Source organism: Mustelus asterias, unplaced genomic scaffold, assembly GCF_964213995.1.
Source record: "Mustelus asterias unplaced genomic scaffold, sMusAst1.hap1.1 HAP1_SCAFFOLD_3612, whole genome shotgun sequence".
Taxonomy (NCBI): Eukaryota; Metazoa; Chordata; class Chondrichthyes; order Carcharhiniformes; family Triakidae; genus Mustelus; species Mustelus asterias.
Genome location: NW_027593557.1, coordinates 1 through 24,971, shown reverse-complemented (window position 1 = coordinate 24,971; position 24,971 = coordinate 1). Strand labels below are relative to the sequence as shown.

Below are 24,971 nucleotides of genomic sequence, written 5' to 3'. Positions count from 1 at the left end.
TCTTGTCACAAGTGAATGCAATCTTTATTACAGGAACAGCAACCCGTCGAGTACAGAGGGAGGGCGAATCTCCCCACAGACCCTCACAAACAGAACCCCAGACACCCTGGGAACGAGAGACACCCTCACACTCCGGCCCCCGTGAGGGGGGGTACAGCAGCATCAATTCTTCTTCTTCTTGGGGGTCTTGGTGAGGAGTGTGGGTGGAGGGTTGGCCTGGTACATGGCAGCTGACAGCTTGTTGATGTAATACAGACCGATCATCGAGAAAATAAAACTGCAGAGAGAGAGAGAGAGAAGGGACAGTGAGTCTGAGGTCACGTACCGACCGACTCAAGAACAGCTTCTTCCCTGCTGCTGCCAGACTTTTGAATGGACCGACCTCGCATTAAGTTGATCTTTCTCTACACCCGAGCTATGACTGTAACACTACATTCTGCACTCTCTCCTTTCCTTCTCTATGAACGGTATACGCTTACAGATACACCAACAAAGCATTCTTTCTGGATGTATCACAGCTTGGTATGGGCTCCTGCTCTGCCCAAGACCACAAGGAACTACAAAGGGTCGTGAATGTAGCCCAATCCATCACGCAAACCAGCCTCCCATCCATTGACTCCGTCTACACTTCCCGCTGCCTCGGGAAAAGCAGCCGGCATAATCAAGGACCCCACGCACCCCGGACATTCTCTCTTCCACCTTCTTCCGTCGGGAAAAAGATACAAAAGTCTGAGGTCACGCACCGACCGACTCAAGAACAGCTTCTTCCCTGCTGCTGTCAGACTTTTGAACGGACCTACCTCGCATGAAGTTGTTCTTTCTCTACACCCTGGCAAAGAACAGCTTCAGAGGCGGCGGGGGGAGAGGGGGGGGGGGGGTCGGCGGGGGGTGTGGGGGGGGAGGGGGGGGGGATCGGCGGGGAGGGGGATCGGCGGGGAGGGGGGGGCGGTGAGAGAGTGGTGGCGAGAGAGAGGCAGAGGGAGCGAGGGGGGAGCGAGGGGGGAGCGAGGGGGGAGCGAGGGGGGAGCGAGGGGGGAGCGAGGGGGGAGCGAGGGGGGAGCGAGGGGGGAGCGAGGGGGGGAGCGAGGGGGGGAGCGAGGGGGGGAGCGAGGGGGGAGCGAGGGGGGGAGGGGGAGAGCGAGAGGGAAATGCAGAGACAGAGAGGGAGAGTTCTGTTGATAGAAGCTCCCACGAAGACCTCCTGCAGGTGACAAATTGAAATGACCAAACAATCCGCACTCTACCGCCCCAAGGCAGTGGGATTAGTTTGGGGATTGATACAGGGCTATGGGGAGAGGGTGGGACAGTGCGATTAGTTTGGGGATTGACAGGGCTGTGGGGAGAGAGCGGGGCAGTGGGATTAGTTTGGGGTTTGATACAGGGCTATGGGGAGAGAGCGGGGCAGTGGGATTAGTTTGGGGATTGATACAGGGCTATGGGGAGAGAGCGGGGCAGTGGGATTAGTTTGGGGATTGATACAGGGCTATGGGGAGAGAGCGGGGCAGTGGGATTAGTTTGGAGATTAATACAGGGCTATGGGGAGAGAGCGGGGCAGTGGGATTAGTTTGGGGATTGATACAGGGCTATGAGGAGAGGGTGGGACAGTGGGATTAGTTTGGGGATTGATACAGGGCTATGGGAGAGAGTGGGGCAGTGGGATTAGTTTGGGGATTGATACAGGGCTATGGGGAGAGAGCGGGACAGTGGGGTGAGTTTGGGGTTCGATACAGGGCTATGGGGAGAGAGCGGGGCAGTGGGATTAGTTTGGGGATTGATACAGGGCTATGGGGAGAGAGCGGGGCAGTGGGATTAGTTTGGGGATTGATACAGGGCTATGGGGAGAGAGCGGGGCAGTGGGATTAGTTTGGAGATTAATACAGGGCTATGGGGAGAGAGCGGGGCAGTGGGATTAGTTTGGGAATTGATACAGGGCTATGGGAGAGAGTGGGGCAGTGGGATTAGTTTGGGGATTGATACAGGGCTATGGGGAGAGAGCGAGGCAGTGGGATTAGTTTGGGGATTGATACAGGGCTATGGGGAGAGAGCGGGGCAGTGGGATTAGTTTGGGGATTGATACAGGGCTATGGGGAGAGAGCGGGGCAGTGGGATTAGTTTGGAGATTAATACAGGGCTATGGGGAGAGAGCGGGGCAGTGGGATTAGTTTGGGGATTGATACAGGGCTATGGGGAGAGAGCGAGGCAGTGGGATTAGTTTGGGGATTGATACAGGGCTATGGGGAGAGAGCGGGGCAGTGGGATTAGTTTGGAGATTAATACAGGGCTATGGGGGGAGAACGGGGCAGTGGGATTAGTTTGGGGATTGATACAGGGCTATGGGGAGAGAGCGGGGCAGTGGGATTAGTTTGGGGATTGATACAGGGCTATGGGGAGAGAGCGGGGCAGTGGTAGTAGTTTGGGGATTGATACAGGGCTATGGGGAGAGAGCGGGGCAGTGGGATTAGTTTGGGGATGGATACAGGGCTATGGGGAGAGAGCGGGGCAGTGGGATTAGTTTGGGGATTAATACAGGGCTATGGGGAGGGAGCGGGGCAGTGGGATTAGTTTGGGAATTGATACAGGGCTATGGGGAGAGAGCAAGGCAGTGGGATTAGTTTGGGGATTGACACAGGGCTATGGGGAGAGAGCGGGGCAGTGGGATTAGTTTGGGGATGGATACAGGGCTATGGGGAGAGAGCGGGGCAGTGGGATTAGTTTGGGGATTGATACAGGGCTATGGGGAGAGAGCGGGGCAGTGGGATTAGTTTGGGGATTGATACAGGGCTATGGGGAGAGAGCGGGACAGTGGGGTGAGTTTGGGGTTTGATACAGGGCTATGGGGAGAGAGCGGGGCAGTGGGATTAGTTTGGGGATTGATACAGGGCTATGGGGAGAGAGCGGGGCAGTGGGATTAGTTTGGGGATTGATACAGGGCTATGGGGAGAGAGCGCGGCAGTGGGATTAGTTTGGAGATTAATACAGGGCTATGGGGAGAGAGCGGGGCAGTGGGATTAGTTTGGGAATTGATACAGGGCTATGGGAGAGAGTGGGGCAGTGGGATTAGTTTGGGGATTGATACAGGGCTATGGGGAGAGAGCGAGGCAGTGGGATTAGTTTGGGGATTGATACAGGGCTATGGGGAGAGAGCGGGGCAGTGGGATTAGTTTGGGGATTGATACAGGGCTATGGGGAGAGAGCGGGGCAGTGGGATTAGTTTGGAGATTAATACAGGGCTATGGGGAGAGAGCGGGGCAGTGGGATTAGTTTGGGGATTGATACAGGGCTATGGGGAGAGAGCGAGGCAGTGGGATTAGTTTGGGGATTGATACAGGGCTATGGGGAGAGAGCGGGGCAGTGGGATTAGTTTGGAGATTAATACAGGGCTATGGGGGGAGAACGGGGCAGTGGGATTAGTTTGGGGATTGATACAGGGCTATGGGGAGAGAGCGGGGCAGTGGGATTAGTTTGGGGATTGATACAGGGCTATGGGGAGAGAGTGGGGCAGTGGTAGTAGTTTGGGGATTGATACAGGGCTATGGGGAGAGAGCGGGGCAGTGGGATTAGTTTGGGGATGGATACAGGGCTATGGGGAGAGAGCGGGGCAGTGGGATTAGTTTGGGGATTAATACAGGGCTATGGGGAGGGAGCGGGGCAGTGGGATTAGTTTGGGAATTGATACAGGGCTATGGGGAGAGAGCAAGGCAGTGGGATTAGTTTGGGGATTGACACAGGGCTATGGGGAGAGAGCGGGGCAGTGGGATTAGTTTGGGGATGGATACAGGGCTATGGGGAGAGAGCGGGGCAGTGGTATTAGTTTGGGGATTGATACAGGGCTAAGGGGAGAGGGCGGGGCAGTGGGATTAGTTTGGGGATTGACACAGGGCTATGGGGAGAGAGCGGGGCAGTGGGATTAGTTTGGTAATTGATACAGGGCTATGGGGAGAGGGCGGGGCAGTGGGATTAGTTTGGGGATTGATACAGGGCTATAGAACATAGAACATAGAACATAGAACATTACAGCGCAGAACAGGCCCTTCGGCCCACGATGTTGCACCGACCAGTTAAAAAAAAAAAAACTGTGACCCTCCAACCTAAACCAATTTCTTTTCGTCCATGAACCTATCTACGGATCTCTTAAACGCCCCCAAACTAGGCGCATTTACTACTGATGCTGGCAGGGCATTCCAATCCCTCACCACCCTCTGGGTAAAGAACCTACCCCTGACATCGGTTCTATAACTACCCCCCCTCAATTTAAAGCCATGCCCCCTCGTGCTGGATTTCTCCATCAGAGGAAAAAGGCTATCACTATCCACCCTATCTAAACCTCTAATCATCTTATATGTTTCAATAAGATCCCCTCTTAGCCGCCGCCTTTCCAGCAAAAACAATCCCAAATCCCTCAGCCTCTCCTCATAGGATCTCCCCTCCATACCAGGCAACATCCTGGTAAACCTCCTCTGCACCCTCTCCAAAGCCTCCACATCCTTCCTGTAATGTGGGGACCAGAACTGCACACAGTACTCCAAGTGCGGCCGCACCAGAGTTGTGTACAGTTGCAACATAACGCTACGACTCCTAAATTCAATCCCCCTACCAATAAACGCCAAGACACCATATGCCTTCTTAACAACCTTATCTACTTGATTCCCAACTTTCAGGGATCTATGCACACATACACCTAGATCCCTCTGCTCCTCCACACTATTCAAAGTCCTCCCGTTAGCCCTATACTCAACACATCTGTTATTCCTACCAAAGTGAATTACCTCACACTTCTCCGCATTAAACTCCATCCGCCACCTCTCGGCCCAACTTTGCAACCTGTCTAAGTCTTCCTGCAAACTACGACACCCTTCCTCACTGTCTACCACACCACCGACTTTGGTGTCATCAGCAAATTTGCTAATCCACCCAACTATACCCTCATCCAGATCATTAATAAATATTACAAACAGCAGTGGCCCCAAAACAGATCCCTGAGGTACACCACTTGTAACCGCACTCCATGATGAATATTTACTATCAACCACCACCCTCTGTTTCCTATCCGCTAGCCAATTCCTGATCCAATTTCCTAGATCACCCCCAATCCCATACATCTGCATTTTCTGCAGAAGCCTACCATGGTGAACCTTATCAAACGCCTTACTAAAATCCATATATACCACGTCCACTGCCTTGCCCCCATCCACCTCCTTGGTCACTTTCTCAAAAAACTCAATAAGGTTAGTAAGGCACGACCTACCTGCCACAAAACCATGCTGACTATCACCTATCAATTCATTACTCTCCAAATAACTATAAATCCTATCCCTTATAATTTTTTCCAACATCTTGCCGACAACAGAAGTGAGACTCACCGGTCTATAATTCCCGGGGAAGTCTCTGTTCCCCTTCTTAAACAATGGGACAACATTCGCTAACCTCCAATCTTCTGGTACTATACCAGAGGCCAACGACGACCTGAAGATCAGAGCCAGAGGCTCTGCAATCACTTCTCTTGCCTCCCAGAGAATCCTTGGATAAATCCCATCCGGACCAGGGGATTTATCTATTTTCAGACCCTCCAGAATATCCTGCACATCCTCCTTATCAACTGTAATACTGTCTATTCTACTCCCTTGCAACCCAGTGTCCTCCTCAGCTATATTCATGTCCCCTTGCGTGAACACCGAAGAGAAATATTGGTTCAATGCTTCACCAATCTCCTCCGGTTCCACACATAACTTCCCTCTGCCATCTATAACTGGCCCTAAACTTGCCCTAACCAACCTTCTGTTCTTGACATACCTATAGAACGCCTTAGGATTCTCTTTAACCCTATCCGCCAAAGTCTTCTCATGTCCCCTTTTAGCCCTTCTAAGCTCGCTCTTCAACTCCCTCTTAGCCAATCTAAAGCTTTCTAGTGCACTACCCGAGTGCTCACGTCTCATCCGAACATAAGCCTCCTTTTTCTTTTTAACCAACAAAGAAACTTTTTTGGTGCACCACGGTTCCCTAGCCCTACCAATTCCTCCTTGCCTGACAGGGACATACCTATCACAGACTCGCAGTAGCTGCTCCTTGAAAAAACTCCACATGTCGGACGTTCCCAGTCCCTGTAATCTCCTAGTCCAACCTATGTTTCCTAATTCTCTCCTAATAGCCTCATAATTACCCTTCCCCCAGCTAAAACCACTGGCCCGAGGTTCATGCCTATCCCTTTCCATCACTAAGGTGAACGTAACCGAATTGTGGTCACTATCACCAAAATGCACACCAACTTCCAAGTCTAGCACCTGGTCTGGCTCATTTCCCAGCACCAGATCCAATATAGCCTCACCTCTAGTTGGCCTGTCTACATACTGAGTCAAAAAACCTTCCTGCACGCTTTGAACAAAAACTGACCCCTCTAACGAGCTAGAGCTATAACAATTCCAGTCAATATTAGTCAAGTTAAAATCCCCCATAACAATTGCCCTATTACTTTCACTCCTAAGCAGGATTGACTCCGCAATCCTTTCCTCAACCTCTCTAGAACTTTTAGGAGGTCTATAAAAGACTCCCAACAGGGTGACCTCTCCTCTCCTATTTCTAATCTCCGCCCATACTACCTCAACAGATAAGTCCTCATCAAACCTCCTCTCTGACACTGTGATACAATCTCTGACCAATAATGCTACCCCTCCCCCTCTTCTACCTCCTTCCCTACTTCGACTAAAACATTTGAACCCCGGGACCTGCAGCATCCATTCCTGCCCCTGCTCTATCCATGTCTCTGAAATAGCCACAACATCGAAGTCCCAGGTACTGATCCACGCTGCAAGTTCACCCACTTTATTGCGAATACTCCTGGCATTGAAGTATACACATTTCAAACCCTGCTCCACCCCACCTCTGCAATGCCGTGCATTGCAGTCCCCATCCATGCATCCCTCACTTTCAGCCCCACTACTCAGGATCCCTCCCCCCCCCCCGAATCAGTTTAAACCTCCTTGCATGGCCTTAGCAAATTTACCCCCCAGGATATTGGTCCCCTTCTGATTAAGGTGTAGACCATCCTTCTCATAGAGGTCACACCTTCCCCAGTACGAGCCCCAATTGCTTAAGTACCTGAACCCCTCCCTCCTGCACCATCCCCTCAGCCATGAATTCAAACCTTCCCTCTCCCTATTCCTCTCTAAACTATCCCGTGGTACAGGCAAGAGTCCAGAGATAACCACTCTGTCAGTCTTGGCCTTTAGTTTCCACCCCAACTCCATAAATCCCTGCCTAATATCCCCTTCCCCTATCCTCCCTATGTCGTGTGTCCCCACATGTACAATAACTTGTGGTTTATCTCCCTCCCCCCTAAGAGTCCTGAATACCCTGTCAGACACATCCCGGACCCCAGCCCCTGGTAGGCAACACACCAACCCTGAGTCCCTACCTTTAGTTCCGACCCTCCTATCTGTCCCCTTAATTGTGGAGTCCCCAATCACAAGGCCCAGTCTTTTACAGCCCCTAACCACCTGAGCTTTCTCACTCGGCTCACCCCCAGAGATCTGCTCTCTATGCTCAGTTGATTCCTCCTCAACTGTAGCCTCCAGCACCGAAAACCTATTATGGAGGGGAACCGCCCCAGGGGATTGTCTTCCCGATTGCTTCTTACCCCTCCTCCTGGCATTGACCCAAGCCTCATTTCTAGGAGTTACTATTTCTCTATAACTCCTATCAACTTCCACCTCCGCCTCCCGAATTATGCGGAGTTCCTCTACCTCCCCTTCCAGCTCCTTTACACGCTCCTCCAGAAGCTGCAATCTAATGCACTTCTTACAACTAAAATCTCCTGAAACACTACTGGATTTCCTCACCACATACATCCCACAGGAGATGCAGCATACTGCCTGAACTGCCATCCCTGAAGCCATTACCAGCAAGAAAAAAAAAAAAAACTTCCCCACACTTCCCCAACTGTCACTCTCCACTGCAGCCCGAGCAACACTATGGGGAGAGAGTGGGGGAGTGGGATTAGTTTGGGGATTGATACCAAGCTATGGGGAGAGCGGGGCAATGGCATTAGTTTGGGGATTGATACAGGGCTTTGGGGAGAGAGCGGGGCAGTGGGATTAGTTTGGGGATTGATACCAAGTTATGGGGAGAGAGCGGGGCAGTGGGATTAGTTTGGGGATTGATACAGGGCTATGGGGAGAGAGTGGGGCAGTGGGATTAGTTTGGGGATTGATACCAAGTTATGGGGAGAGAGCGGGGCAGTGGGATTAGTTTGGGGATTGATACAGGGCTATGGGGAGGGAGTGGGGCAGTGGGATTAGTTTGGGGATTGATACAGGGCTATGGGGAGAGAGCGGGGCAGTGGGATTAGTTTGGGGATTGATCCAGGGCTATGGGGAGAGAGCGGGGCAGTGGGATTAGTTTGGGGATTGATACAGGGCTATGGGGAGAGAGCGGGGCAGTGGGATTAGTTTGGGGATTGATACAGGACTATGGGGAGAGAGTGGGGCAGTGGGATTAGTTTGGGGATTGGTACAGGGCTATGGGGAGGGAGCGGGGCAGTGGGATTAGTTTGGGGATTGACACAGGGCTATGGGGAGGGAGCGGGGCAGTGGGATTAGTTTGGGGATTGACACAGGGCTATGGGGAGGGAGTGGGGCAGTGGGATTAGTTTGGTAATTGACACAGGGCTATGGGGAGAGAGCAGGGCAGTGGGATTAGTTTGGGGATGGATACAGGGCTATGGGGAGAGAGCGGGGCAGTGGGATTAGTTTGGGGATTAATACAGGGCTATGGGGAGGGAGCGGGGCAGTGGGATTAGTTTGGGAATTGATACAGGGCTATGGGGAGAGAGCAAGGCAGTGGGATTAGTTTGGGGATTGACACAGGGCTATGGGGAGAGAGCGGGGCAGTGGGATTAGTTTGGGGATGGATACAGGGCTATGGGGAGAGAGCGGGGCAGTGGGATTAGTTTGGGGATTGATACAGGGCTATGGGGAGAGAGCGGGGCAGTGGGATTAGTTTGGGGATTGATACAGGGCTATGGGGAGAGAGCGGGACAGTGGGGTGAGTTTGGGGTTTGATACAGGGCTATGGGGAGAGAGCGGGGCAGTGGGATTAGTTTGGGGATTGATACAGGGCTATGGGGAGAGAGCGGGGCAGTGGGATTAGTTTGGGGATTGATACAGGGCTATGGGGAGAGAGCGCGGCAGTGGGATTAGTTTGGAGATTAATACAGGGCTATGGGGAGAGAGCGGGGCAGTGGGATTAGTTTGGGAATTGATACAGGGCTATGGGAGAGAGTGGGGCAGTGGGATTAGTTTGGGGATTGATACAGGGCTATGGGGAGAGAGCGAGGCAGTGGGATTAGTTTGGGGATTGATACAGGGCTATGGGGAGAGAGCGGGGCAGTGGGATTAGTTTGGGGATTGATACAGGGCTATGGGGAGAGAGCGGGGCAGTGGGATTAGTTTGGAGATTAATACAGGGCTATGGGGAGAGAGCGGGGCAGTGGGATTAGTTTGGGGATTGATACAGGGCTATGGGGAGAGAGCGAGGCAGTGGGATTAGTTTGGGGATTGATACAGGGCTATGGGGAGAGAGCGGGGCAGTGGGATTAGTTTGGAGATTGATACAGGGCTATGGGGAGAGAGTGGGGCAGTGGTAGTAGTTTGGGGATTGATACAGGGCTATGGGGAGAGAGCGGGGCAGTGGGATTAGTTTGGGGATGGATACAGGGCTATGGGGAGAGAGCGGGGCAGTGGGATTAGTTTGGGGATTAATACAGGGCTATGGGGAGGGAGCGGGGCAGTGGGATTAGTTTGGGAATTGATACAGGGCTATGGGGAGAGAGCAAGGCAGTGGGATTAGTTTGGGGATTGACACAGGGCTATGGGGAGAGAGCGGGGCAGTGGGATTAGTTTGGGGATGGATACAGGGCTATGGGGAGAGAGCGGGGCAGTGGTATTAGTTTGGGGATTGATACAGGGCTAAGGGGAGAGGGCGGGGCAGTGGGATTAGTTTGGGGATTGACACAGGGCTATGGGGAGAGAGCGGGGCAGTGGGATTAGTTTGGTAATTGATACAGGGCTATGGGGAGAGGGCGGGGCAGTGGGATTAGTTTGGGGATTGATACAGGGCTATAGAACATAGAACATAGAACATAGAACATTACAGCGCAGAACAGGCCCTTCGGCCCACGATGTTGCACCGACCAGTTAAAAAAAAAAAAACTGTGACCCTCCAACCTAAACCAATTTCTTTTCGTCCATGAACCTATCTACGGATCTCTTAAACGCCCCCAAACTAGGCGCATTTACTACTGATGCTGGCAGGGCATTCCAATCCCTCACCACCCTCTGGGTAAAGAACCTACCCCTGACATCGGTTCTATAACTACCCCCCCTCAATTTAAAGCCATGCCCCCTCGTGCTGGATTTCTCCATCAGAGGAAAAAGGCTATCACTATCCACCCTATCTAAACCTCTAATCATCTTATATGTTTCAATAAGATCCCCTCTTAGCCGCCGCCTTTCCAGCAAAAACAATCCCAAATCCCTCAGCCTCTCCTCATAGGATCTCCCCTCCATACCAGGCAACATCCTGGTAAACCTCCTCTGCACCCTCTCCAAAGCCTCCACATCCTTCCTGTAATGTGGGGACCAGAACTGCACACAGTACTCCAAGTGCGGCCGCACCAGAGTTGTGTACAGTTGCAACATAACGCTACGACTCCTAAATTCAATCCCCCTACCAATAAACGCCAAGACACCATATGCCTTCTTAACAACCTTATCTACTTGATTCCCAACTTTCAGGGATCTATGCACACATACACCTAGATCCCTCTGCTCCTCCACACTATTCAAAGTCCTCCCGTTAGCCCTATACTCAACACATCTGTTATTCCTACCAAAGTGAATTACCTCACACTTCTCCGCATTAAACTCCATCCGCCACCTCTCGGCCCAACTTTGCAACCTGTCTAAGTCTTCCTGCAAACTACGACACCCTTCCTCACTGTCTACCACACCACCGACTTTGGTGTCATCAGCAAATTTGCTAATCCACCCAACTATACCCTCATCCAGATCATTAATAAATATTACAAACAGCAGTGGCCCCAAAACAGATCCCTGAGGTACACCACTTGTAACCGCACTCCATGATGAATATTTACTATCAACCACCACCCTCTGTTTCCTATCCGCTAGCCAATTCCTGATCCAATTTCCTAGATCACCCCCAATCCCATACATCTGCATTTTCTGCAGAAGCCTACCATGGTGAACCTTATCAAACGCCTTACTAAAATCCATATATACCACGTCCACTGCCTTGCCCCATCCACCTCCTTGGTCACTTTCTCAAAAAACTCAATAAGGTTAGTAAGGCACGACCTACCTGCCACAAAACCATGCTGACTATCACCTATCAATTCATTACTCTCCAAATAACTATAAATCCTATCCCTTATAATTTTTTCCAACATCTTGCCGACAACAGAAGTGAGACTCACCGGTCTATAATTCCCGGGGAAGTCTCTGTTCCCCTTCTTAAACAATGGGACAACATTCGCTAACCTCCAATCTTCTGGTACTATACCAGAGGCCAACGACGACCTGAAGATCAGAGCCAGAGGCTCTGCAATCACTTCTCTTGCCTCCCAGAGAATCCTTGGATAAATCCCATCCGGACCAGGGGATTTATCTATTTTCAGACCCTCCAGAATATCCTGCACATCCTCCTTATCAACTGTAATACTGTCTATTCTACTCCCTTGCAACCCAGTGTCCTCCTCAGCTATATTCATGTCCCCTTGCGTGAACACCGAAGAGAAATATTGGTTCAATGCTTCACCAATCTCCTCCGGTTCCACACATAACTTCCCTCTGCCATCTATAACTGGCCCTAAACTTGCCCTAACCAACCTTCTGTTCTTGACATACCTATAGAACGCCTTAGGATTCTCTTTAACCCTATCCGCCAAAGTCTTCTCATGTCCCCTTTTAGCCCTTCTAAGCTCGCTCTTCAACTCCCTCTTAGCCAATCTAAAGCTTTCTAGTGCACTACCCGAGTGCTCACGTCTCATCCGAACATAAGCCTCCTTTTTCTTTTTAACCAACAAAGAAACTTTTTTGGTGCACCACGGTTCCCTAGCCCTACCAATTCCTCCTTGCCTGACAGGGACATACCTATCACAGACTCGCAGTAGCTGCTCCTTGAAAAAACTCCACATGTCGGACGTTCCCAGTCCCTGTAATCTCCTAGTCCAACCTATGTTTCCTAATTCTCTCCTAATAGCCTCATAATTACCCTTCCCCCAGCTAAAACCACTGGCCCGAGGTTCATGCCTATCCCTTTCCATCACTAAGGTGAACGTAACCGAATTGTGGTCACTATCACCAAAATGCACACCAACTTCCAAGTCTAGCACCTGGTCTGGCTCATTTCCCAGCACCAGATCCAATATAGCCTCACCTCTAGTTGGCCTGTCTACATACTGAGTCAAAAAACCTTCCTGCACGCTTTGAACAAAAACTGACCCCTCTAACGAGCTAGAGCTATAACAATTCCAGTCAATATTAGTCAAGTTAAAATCCCCCATAACAATTGCCCTATTACTTTCACTCCTAAGCAGGATTGACTCCGCAATCCTTTCCTCAACCTCTCTAGAACTTTTAGGAGGTCTATAAAAGACTCCCAACAGGGTGACCTCTCCTCTCCTATTTCTAATCTCCGCCCATACTACCTCAACAGATAAGTCCTCATCAAACCTCCTCTCTGACACTGTGATACAATCTCTGACCAATAATGCTACCCCTCCCCCTCTTCTACCTCCTTCCCTACTTCGACTAAAACATTTGAACCCCGGGACCTGCAGCATCCATTCCTGCCCCTGCTCTATCCATGTCTCTGAAATAGCCACAACATCGAAGTCCCAGGTACTGATCCACGCTGCAAGTTCACCCACTTTATTGCGAATACTCCTGGCATTGAAGTATACACATTTCAAACCCTGCTCCACCCCACCTCTGCAATGCCGTGCATTGCAGTCCCCATCCATGCATCCCTCACTTTCAGCCCCACTACTCAGGATCCCTCCCCCCCCCCCGAATCAGTTTAAACCTCCTTGCATGGCCTTAGCAAATTTACCCCCCAGGATATTGGTCCCCTTCTGATTAAGGTGTAGACCATCCTTCTCATAGAGGTCACACCTTCCCCAGTACGAGCCCCAATTGCTTAAGTACCTGAACCCCTCCCTCCTGCACCATCCCCTCAGCCATGAATTCAAACCTTCCCTCTCCCTATTCCTCTCTAAACTATCCCGTGGTACAGGCAAGAGTCCAGAGATAACCACTCTGTCAGTCTTGGCCTTTAGTTTCCACCCCAACTCCATAAATCCCTGCCTAATATCCCCTTCCCCTATCCTCCCTATGTCGTGTGTCCCCACATGTACAATAACTTGTGGTTTATCTCCCTCCCCCCTAAGAGTCCTGAATACCCTGTCAGACACATCCCGGACCCCAGCCCCTGGTAGGCAACACACCAACCCTGAGTCCCTACCTTTAGTTCCGACCCTCCTATCTGTCCCCTTAATTGTGGAGTCCCCAATCACAAGGCCCAGTCTTTTACAGCCCCTAACCACCTGAGCTTTCTCACTCGGCTCACCCCCAGAGATCTGCTCTCTATGCTCAGTTGATTCCTCCTCAACTGTAGCCTCCAGCACCGAAAACCTATTATGGAGGGGAACCGCCCCAGGGGATTGTCTTCCCGATTGCTTCTTACCCCTCCTCCTGGCATTGACCCAAGCCTCATTTCTAGGAGTTACTATTTCTCTATAACTCCTATCAACTTCCACCTCCGCCTCCCGAATTATGCGGAGTTCCTCTACCTCCCCTTCCAGCTCCTTTACACGCTCCTCCAGAAGCTGCAATCTAATGCACTTCTTACAACTAAAATCTCCTGAAACACTACTGGATTTCCTCACCACATACATCCCACAGGAGATGCAGCATACTGCCTGAACTGCCATCCCTGAAGCCATTACCAGCAAGAAAAAAAAAAAAAAAAAACTTCCCCACACTTCCCCAACTGTCACTCTCCACTGCAGCCCGAGCAACACTATGGGGAGAGAGTGGGGGAGTGGGATTAGTTTGGGGATTGATACCAAGCTATGGGGAGAGCGGGGCAATGGCATTAGTTTGGGGATTGATACAGGGCTTTGGGGAGAGAGCGGGGCAGTGGGATTAGTTTGGGGATTGATACCAAGTTATGGGGAGAGAGCGGGGCAGTGGGATTAGTTTGGGGATTGATACAGGGCTATGGGGAGAGAGTGGGGCAGTGGGATTAGTTTGGGGATTGATACCAAGTTATGGGGAGAGAGCGGGGCAGTGGGATTAGTTTGGGGATTGATACAGGGCTATGGGGAGGGAGTGGGGCAGTGGGATTAGTTTGGGGATTGATACAGGGCTATGGGGAGAGAGCGGGGCAGTGGGATTAGTTTGGGGATTGATCCAGGGCTATGGGGAGAGAGCGGGGCAGTGGGATTAGTTTGGGGATTGATACAGGGCTATGGGGAGAGAGCGGGGCAGTGGGATTAGTTTGGGGATTGATACAGGACTATGGGGAGAGAGTGGGGCAGTGGGATTAGTTTGGGGATTGGTACAGGGCTATGGGGAGGGAGCGGGGCAGTGGGATTAGTTTGGGGATTGATACTGGGCTATGGGGAGAGAGCGGGGCAGTGGGATTAGTTTGGGGATTGACACAGGGCTATGGGGAGGGAGTGGGGCAGTGGGATTAGTTTGGGGATTGATACAGGGCTATGGGGAGGGAGCGGGGCAGTGGGATTAGTTTGGGGATTGACACAGGGCTATGGGGAGGGAGCGGGGCAGTGGGATTAGTTTGGGGATTGACACAGGGCTATGGGGAGGGAGTGGGGCAGTGGGATTAGTTTGGTAATTGACACAGGGCTATGGGGAGAGAGCAGGGCAGTGGGATTAGTTTGGGGATTGACACAGGGCTATGGGGAGAGAGCAGGGCAGTGGGATTAGTTTGGGGATTGACACAGGGCTATGGGGAGGGAGTGGGGCAGTGGGATTAGTTTGGGGATTGATACAGGGCTATGGGGAGGGAGTGGGGCAGCGGTGAGACACAGTGTGGGGGTCCCAGGGATTTGGGGAGACACTTACCATGTAGTTACACAGACTCGATGGACAAGAGCTGATGCAAAGAGGGATAACAGCATACACACCGTGACTGCGGGATAAGGAAAAGACAGATTAGATCTTAAATACTCCCCCCGGGGACCCCCTGTAAATACTGACACACTCCCCCCGGGGACCCCCTGTAAATACTGACACACTCCCCCCGGGGACCCCCTGTAAATACTGACACACTCCCCCCCGGGGTACCCCCTGTAAATACTGACACACTCCCCCCCGGGGACCCCCTGTAAATACTGACACCCCCCCCCCCCCCCCGGGGGCCCCCCTGTAAATACTGACACACTCCCTCCGGGGGCCCCCCTGTAAATACTGACACACTCCCCCCGGGGACCCCCTGTAAATACTGACACACTCCCCCCCGGGGTACCCCCTGTAAATACTGACACACTCTCCCCCGGGGACCCCCTGTAAATACTGACACCCCCCCCCCGGGGTCCCCCCTGTAAATACTGACACACTCCCCCCGGGATTCCCCTGTAAATACTAACACACTCCTCCTGGGGACCCCCCTGTAAATACTGACACACTCCCCCAGGGGACCCCCTGTAAATACTGACACCCCCCCCCCCCCGGGGGCCCCCCTGTAAATACTGACACACACCCCCCAGGGACCCCCCTGTAAATACTGACACACTCCCCCCGGGACCCTCCGTAAATACTGACACACTCCACCCCGGGGATCCCCCTGTAAATACTGACACACTCCCCCCGGGGGACCCCCCTGTAAATACTGACACACTCACCCCGGGGACCCCCCTTTAAATACTGACACACTCCCCACGGGGACCCCCTGTAAATACTGACACACTCCCCCCGGGGACCCCCTGTAAATACTGACACACTCCCCCCCCAGGGATCCCCCCTGTAAATACTGACACACTCCCCCCGGGACCCTCCGTAAATACTGACACACTCACCCCGGGGATCCCCCTGTAAATACTGACACACTCCCCCCCCGGGGACCCCCCTGTAAATACTGACACACTCACCCCGGGGACCCCCCTTTAAATACAGACACACTCCCCACGGGGACCCCCTGTCAATACTGACACACTCCCCCCGGGGACCCCCTGTAAATACTGACACACTTCTCCCGGGGACAACCCTGTAAATACTGACACACTCCCCCCCCCAGGGATCCCCCTGTAAATACTGACACACTCCCCCCCCGGGGACCCCCCTGTAAATACTGACACACTCACCCCGGGGACCCCCCTTTAAATACAGACACACTCCCCACGGGGACCCCCTGTCAATACTGACACACTCCCCCCGGGGACCCCCTGTAAATACTGACACACTTCTCCCGGGGACAACCCTGTAAATACTGACACACTCCCCCCCCCAGGGATCCCCCCTGTAAATACTGACACACTCCCCCCGGGACCCCCCTGTAAATACTGACACACTCCCCCCCCGGGGATCCCCCTGTAAATACTGAGACACTCCCCCCGGGGACCCCCCTGTAAATACTGACACACTCCCCCCGGGATCCCCCCTGTAAATACTGACACACTCCCCCCGGGGACCCCCCCTGTAAATACTGACACACTCCCCCCCCCCCCTGGGAACCCCCTGTAAATACTGACACACTCCCCCTGGGGTCCCCCCTGTAAATACTGACACACTCCCCCCGGGGACCCCCCTGTAAATACTGACACACTCCCCCCGGGGATCCCCTGTAAATACTGACACACTCCCCCCGGGGATTCCCTGTAAATACTGACACACTCCCCCCCGGGGTCCCCCTGTAAATACTGACACACTCCCCCCCCCTGGGGATCCCCCTGTAAATACTGACACACTCCCCCCCTGGGGATCCCCCTGTAAATACTGACACACTCCCCCCGGGATCCCCCCTGTAAATACTGAGACACTCCCCCCGGGGATCCCCTGTAAATACTGACACACTCCCCCCTGGGAACCCCCTGTAAATACTGACACACTCCCCCCGGGGTCCCCCTGTAAATACTGACACACTCCCCGCGGGGACCCCCCTGTAAATACTGACACACTCCCCCCCGGAGATCCCCCTGTAAATACTGACACACTCCCCCCCCCAGGGATCCCCCTGTAAATACTGACACACTCCCCCCGGGGTCCCCCTGTAAATACTGACACACTCCCCCCCGGGGACCCCCCTGTAAATACTGACACACTGCCCCCGGGGACACCCTGTAAATACTGACACACTCCCCGCGGGGACCCCCCTGTAAATACTGACACACTCCCCCCCGGAGATCCCCCTGTAAATACTGACACACTCCCCCCCCCAGGGATCCCCCTGTAAATACTGACACACTCCCCCCGGGGTCCCCCTGTAAATACTGACACACTCCCCCCCGGGGACCCCCCTGTAAATACTGACACACTGCCCCCGGGGACACCCTGTAAATACTGACACACTCCCCCGGGGACCCCTGTAAATACTGACACACTCCCCCGGGGACCCCCTGTAAATACTGACACACTCCCCCCGGGGATCCCCCTGTAAATACTGACACACTCCCCCCGGGGATCCCCCTGTAAATACTGACACACTCCTCCCGGGGATCCCCCTGTAAATACTGACACACTCCCCCCGGGGACCCCCTGTAAATACTGACACACTCCCCCCGGGGATCCCCCTGTAAATACTGACACACTCCCCTCCCCCCTGGAACCCCCTGTAAATACTGACACACTCCCCCCCCCGGGGACCCCCCTGTAAATACTGACACACTCCCCCCGGGGACCCCCCTGTAAATACTGACCACACTCCCCCCGGGGACCCCCTGGAAATACTGACACACTCCCCCGGGGACCCCTGAAAATACTGACACACTCCCCCGGGGACCCCCTGTAAATACTGACACACTCCCCTCCCCCCCGGAACCCCCTGTAAATACTGACACACTCCCCCCCCGGGGACCCCCCTGTAAATACTGACACACTCCCCCCCCGGGGACCCCCCTGTAAATACTGACACACCCCCCCCGGGATCCCCCTGTAAATACTGACACCCCCGCCCCCCCGGGATCCCCCTGTAAATACTGACACCTCCCCCCACCCGGGATCCCCCTGTAAATACTGACACACTCCCCCCCCGGTGATTCCCCCTGTAAATACTGACACACTCCCCCCGGTGATCCCCTGTAAATACTGACACTCCCCCCCGGGGATTCCCCCTGTAAATACTGACACACTCCCCCCTGGGAACCCCCTGTAAATACTGACACACTCCCCCCGGGACCCCCTGTAAATACTGACACACTCCCCCCGGGGATCCCCCTGTAAATACTGACACACTCCCCCCCCCCGGGGTTCCCCCTGTAAATACTGACACACTCCCCCCCCCCGGGGTTCCCCCTGTAAATACTCGTTAAGTTAACCATATCCACCTCAATACACAACGTAAAAGACTGGATAACAGAAGGAGCAGGGTCTTACTCTCTGGAAATATCTTTGCTTGAAAGCCTTTTCCAAACACCACACTTTCCAAGTTGTTAAAGGCCTGGTTTGGTCGGAGTTAAGGGCACAAACTTACATCCGTTCCGCAAACCCCCCCACGATCTGTATAAGGTGCGGGTGAGGCCACACCTGGAGTACTGTGTACAGTTTTGGTCTCCTTACTTGAGAAAGGATATACTGGCACTGGAGGGGGTGCAGAGGAGATTCACGAGGTTGATTCCGGAGTTGAGAGGGTTGGCTCATGAGGAGAGACTGAGTAGACTGGGACTATGCTCATTGGGATTCAGAAGAATATGGGGGTATCTTATAGAAACATATAAGAATATGAAGGGAATAGATAAGATAGAAGCAGGGAAGTTGTTTCCACTGGCGGGTGAAACTGGAACTAGGGGTCATGGCCTCAAAATAAGGGGAAGCAGATTTAGGACTGAGCTGAGGAGGAACTTCTTCACACAAAGGGTTGTGAATCTGTGGAATTCCCTGCCCAGTTGAGGCTACCTCGTTGAATGTTTTTAAGGCAAGGATAGATTTTTGAACAGTAAAGGAATTAAGGGGAGCGGGCGGGTAAGTGGAGCTGAGTCCATGAAAAGATCAGCCATGATCTTATTGAATGGCGGAGCAGGCTCGAGGGGCCAGATGGTCCACTCCTGCTCCTAGTGCTTATGTTATGATCTGTCAATTCTTCCCCAACACACGTCACATCCCTCAGCTGCTGAGGGCCCCGCGGGGGACGGTGGAGAGAGAGAGAGCGACATGGAGAGAGGGGGAGAGAGGGTCACAGGCAGGGTGAGAAAGAGTGTAGCGAGCAGGACTGTGCACAATGCTCTAGTTGTGGACTAACCAGCGTTTTATGCAGCTCCCCTCGCTACAATCTCTATGAGGAAACTGAGCCCATCTTCCCATTGAGTGGGTGTGAGGGGTGCAGCTAAATGAGCTCTGTGCAGCTAAATTACCTGGCCCTCAACTACACTGAAGTACTGGAACAGTAAACCCTGAAACTCCCGCACCGGTGTCTATTAAACCAATACATCCCTGCATAAACCTTGACGTCTGGGAAGACGGATTATCCTGCGATGGTTTCCTCTCGCGGACCTCAGGAGGATAGTGCCATCGAAAGTTTGATCCTGCATCTGGAGTCACGTGCAAGTGTGACTCGTAATTTCTGATCCTGCCCTTCCCTGTATGCCTTTCTTTCCCCCTCATTTACTTCACGAGCGCGAAATGGGAGAATGTCGCCCCTTCCCACGTGTTGTGTGCGTGCAAACATCAACCGACCCTCTTATTTTACCTGATCTCGGGTTCGCTGTGGGATTATTAACAAGAGGATTGGAACACTCGAAACTGCAGGGATTGGGGGAAAATACACTGTTCACGGGCAAGTTAGGTAGATTGGCCGTGCTAAATTGCCCCTTAGTGTCCAAAGATGTGTAGGTTAGGTGGATTGGCCATGCTAAATTGCCCCGAGTGTCCAAAGATGTGTAGGTTAGGTGGATTGGCCATGCTAAATTGTCCCTTAGTGTCCAAAGATGTGCGGGTTAGGTGGATTGGCCATGCTAAATTGCCCCGAGTGTCCAAAGATGTGCAGGTTAGGGGGATTGGCCATGCTAAATTGCCCCTTAGTGTCCAAAGATGTGCAGGTTGGGGGGATTGGCCATGCTAAATTGCCCCTTAGTGTCCAAAGATGTGCAGGTTGGGGGGATTGGCCATGCTAAATTGCCCCGAGTGTCCAAAGATGTGCAGGTTAGGGTGCATTGGCCATGCTAAATTGCCCCTTAGTGTCCAAAGATGTGCTGGTTAGGGGGATTGGCCATGCTAAATTGCCCCTTAGTGTCCAAAGATGTGCTGGTTAGGGGGATTGGCCGTGCTAAATTGCCCCTTAGTGTCCAAAGATGTGCTGGTTAGGGTGCATTGGCCGTGCTCCCTCAGTGTAACCCGAACAGGAGTGTGGCGACTAGGGGGATTTTCACAGTAGCTTCATTGCGGTGTTAATGTCAGCCGATTTGCGACACTGATAAACAAACTCTGGGAGAGGTTCTGACGAGTTGGGAGGAGTGGGTCCCTGGAGCAGGAGAACGCAGCCGGTGGGGGGGGTTTCCCGAGGCCCGCGGACTGGGCGGGGCCGGCGTTCCGGACACGGCCAAGGATACAGTCAGCGAGAAGACGAAGAGGACGGACCCCAGGAATCCTCCGAGGATGGTCAGCCACTCCGAGGAGGCCAGCTGGCGACTGTACATCTGCATCCCCGCAAAGAGGAGGAGGGTGAGGAGGGAAGAGAGAGCGAGGGAGGACGCTGAGCTGACAGCTGGAAAAAGAAGGGGGAGAGGAGTTAGCGGCAGCATCAGACATAGGAGCAGAATCAGGCCACTCGGCCCATCGAGTCTGCTCCGCCAGTCAATCATGGCTGATATTTTCCTCATCCCCATTCTCCTGCCTTTTCCCCTGATCCCCTTATTAATCAAGAACCTATCTATCTCTGCCTTAAAGACACTCAATGACCCGGCCTCCACAGCCTTCTGCGGCAAAGAGTTCCACAGATTCACCACTGAAGCAATTCCTCCTCATCTCTGTTTTAAAGGATCGTCCCTTTAGCCTGAGGTTGTGCCCTCTGGTTCTAGTTTTTCCCACTTGTGGAAACATCCTCTCCACGTCCACTCTATCCGGGCCTCGCAGTATCCTGTAAGTTTCAATAAGATCCGCCCCCCCCTCATCAAAGCAAGTATCCCCCCAGCAATCTGCACCCTCACTCAGCACCGCCCCCCCTTACCCTCCTCCAACCCACCTCCTTTCCCTCCCCCCACACTTCTCCCTCACCCAGGATTTGAGGGTCTATTTTGGTGAGGTTATCTGGGACCCCCTCTCTCTCTTTCCCCGGGGTTTATCTGGGGGCTTGGAGGGGGTATATTTAGGATTGATCTCATTTTGTGGAATCATAGAATCCCTACAGTGCAGGAGGAGGCCATTCGGCCCATCGAATCCACACCGACCACAGTCCCACTCAGGTCCTATCCCCGTAACCTCACATATTTACCCTGCTAATCCCCCTGACGCTAAGGGGCAATTTAGCACGGCCAATCCACCGAACCCACACATCTTTGGACACTAAGGGGCAATTTAGCATGGCCAATCCACCTAACCTGCACATCTTTGGACACTAAGGGCAATTTAGCATGGTCAATCCACCTAACCTGCACATCTTTGGACACTAAGGGGCAATTTAGCATGGCCAATCCACCTAACACACACATCTTTGGACACTAAGGGGCAATTTAGCATGGCCAATCCACCTAACCCACACATCTTTGGACACTAAGGGACAATTTAGCATGGCCAATCCACCTAACCCACACATCTTTGGACACTAAGGGGCAATTTAGCATGGCCAATCCCTCTAACCTGCACGTCTTTGGACACCAAGGGGCAATTTAACTAAGCCCCTCCATACCAGGCAACATCCTGGTAAACCTCCTCTGCACTCTCTCTGAAGCCTCCACGTCCTTCTGGTAGTGTGGCGACCAGAACTGGGCGCAGTATTCCAAATGCAGCCGAACCAACGTTCTATACAACCGCAACATCAGGCCCCAACTTTTATACTCTATGCCCCATCCTATAAATGCAAGCATGCCATATGCCTTCTTCACCACTTCTCCACCTGTGCCGTCACCTTCAAGGATCTGTGGACTTGCACACCCAGGTCCCTCTGCGTATCTACACCCTTTATGGTTCTGCCATTTATCGTATAGCTCCCCCCTACGCTAGTTCTACCAAAATGCATCACTTCAATATTTAGGGTTTATCTGGTCTTTCTCTCTCTCACTTGGGCTGGCATGGTGGCACAGTGGTTAGCGCTGCTGCCTCACAGTGCCAGGGACCCGGGTTCGATTCCTGGCTCGGGTCACTGTCTGTGTGGAGTCTGCACGTTCTCCCCATGTCTGCGTGGGTTTCCTCCCACAGTCCGAAAGATGTGCAGGTTAGATGTATTGGCCGTGCTAAATTGCCCCTTAGTGTCCAAAGATGTGCAGGTTAGGGTGGATTGGCCGTGCTAAATTCTCCCTCAGTGTCCCCGAACAGGAGTGTGGTGACTAGGGGATTTTCACAGTAACTTCATTGCAGTGTTAATGTAAGCCGACTTGTGACACTAAAAAATAAACTAAACTGTCCTCTTTTTTTATTTGTCAATCAATTTACAAATACAAAAATTCATTACACCTTTTAAATAACATCTCTCAATAAATTATAAAAATAACACCCAACAGAACGCAGTATGAACCAAACATGGCGCAAAAAACATAGCGCAGTGAACTAAACTCTCTCTCTGGAGTGGGGGATATATTTGGGGGGGTTATTTTGGGGAGTTTATTGGGGGGGGTTATTTTGGGGGGTTTATTGGGGGGGTTTATTGGGGGGGGTTTATTGGGGGGGGTTTATTGGGGGGGGTGGGGGGTTTATTGGGGGGGGGTTTATTGGGGGGGGTTTATTGGGGGGGGTTTATTGGGGGGGGTTTATTGGGGGGGGGTTTATTGGGGGGGTTTATTGGGGGGGGTTTATTGGGGGGGGTTTATTTGGGGGGGTTTATTGGGGGGGTTTATTGGGGGGGTTTATTGGGGGGTTTATTGGGGGGGTTTTATTTGGGGGGTTTATTGGCTTCTCTCTGTCCCCGGGGTGAGGTTTATTTAGGATATTTTAGGGTTTCCCTCTCACTCTCCGTGGGCTGGGAGATGTGTGTGTTTTGGGGGGGGGGTTTGGGGTACATTAGGGGGTTTTAAGGGTTCGTTGGGGATTTATCTGATTCTCTCACTCCCCGGGGTGGGGTGGTATAGTTAGGCTATTTCGGGGGGGGGGGGGTTTATTTGGTTATTTAGGGGAATATTAGGGGGTTTAAGGGTATATTTAGGGTGATTTTAGTAGAAGTTAAAGTCAAAATTTATTTATTAGTGTCACAACTCGGCTTACATTAACACCGCAATGAAGTTACAGTGAGAATCCCCGAGTCGCCAATTGAGGGAGAATTTAGCATGGCCGATGCACCCTAATCTGCACATCTTTGGAGTGTGGGAGGAAACCGGAGCACCCGGAGGAAACCCACGCAGACACGGGGAGAACGTGCAAACTCCGCACAGACAGTGACCCGAGCCGGGAATAGAACCCGGGACCCTGACGCTGTGAGGCAGCAGCGCTAACTGGGGTGTATTTGGTAATTTAGAGTAGTTGGGGGGATATATTAGGGGGTTTAGGAGTATATTTAGGGGTATATTAGGGTATTTAATGATGTTTAATGGATTTATTGGGGGTTTGGGAGTATATTTTAGGGGGCTTGTTGAGTATATTAGGGGTTTAAGGGTGGTTTGGGGTATATTAACTAAACTAGAAAGAGTGCAGAAAAGATTTACTAGGATGCTACCGGGACTTGATGGATTGAGTTATAAGGAGAGGCTGGATCGACTGGCACTTTTTTCTCTGGAGCGTAGGAGGCTGAGGGGTGATCTTATAGAGGTCTATAAAATAATGAGGGGCACAGATCAGCTAGATAGTCAATATCTTTTCCTAGAGGTAGGGGAGTCTAAAACTAGAGGCCATAGGTTTGAGGGGAGAGATACAAAAAGGGCCCAGAGGGGCAATGTTTTCACACAGAGGGTGGTGAGTGTCTGGAACGAGCTGCCAGAGGCAGTAGTAGAGGCGGGTACAGTTTTGTCTTTTAAAAAGCATTTGGACAGTTACATGGGTACGATGGGTATAGAGGGATATGGGCCAAATGCGGGCAATTGGGACTAGCTTAGGGGTTTTAAAAAAAAGGGCGGCATGGACAAGTTGGGCCGAAGGGCCTGTTTCCATGCTATAAACCTCTATGACTCTGATGGTTTAATTCAGGAGGTTTATTGGGAATTTAGGGGTATATTAGGAGGTTTAAGGGTGGTTTAGGGGATGTTAGGGGTATATTAGGGATTTATTGGGTGTATTTAGGAGTTTAATGAGGGATTTCAGGGTGGTTTGGGGGGATATTATGGGTATTTAGGGGTGTATTGGGGGTTTAGGGGTATATTGGGGTGTATTTAGGGGTATAATGGGGGTTTAGGGGTTAATTTAGGGGTATAATGGGGGTTTAGGGGTGTATTTAGGGGTATAATGGGGGTTTAGGGGTGTATTTAGGGGTATAATGGGGGTTTAGGGGTTAATTTAGGGGTATAATGGGGGTTTAGGGGTGTATTTAGGGGTATAATGGGGGTTTAGGGGTGTATTTAGGGGTATAATGGGGGGTTTTAGGGGTTAATTTAGGGGGTATAATGGGAGTTTAGGGGTGTATTTAGGGGTATAATGGGGGTTTAGGGG

At 52.2% G+C, this 24,971-nt stretch overlaps 1 protein-coding gene across 1 annotated transcript; it reads right to left on the bottom strand.

Annotated features, from left to right (window-relative positions):
• Positions 1-20,944, bottom strand: krtcap2 (keratinocyte associated protein 2). Its single transcript, XM_078208388.1, has 4 exons — positions 20,795-20,944; positions 18,627-18,690; positions 15,162-15,228; positions 1-277 (listed from the first exon to the last, which is right to left on the bottom strand). Exons 1-4 carry the CDS (start codon positions 20,885-20,887, stop codon positions 163-165), a joined length of 339 nt encoding a protein of 112 aa, XP_078064514.1. The 5' UTR covers positions 20,888-20,944; the 3' UTR covers positions 1-162.
• Between the last annotated feature and the right edge of the window lie 4,027 nt (positions 20,945-24,971).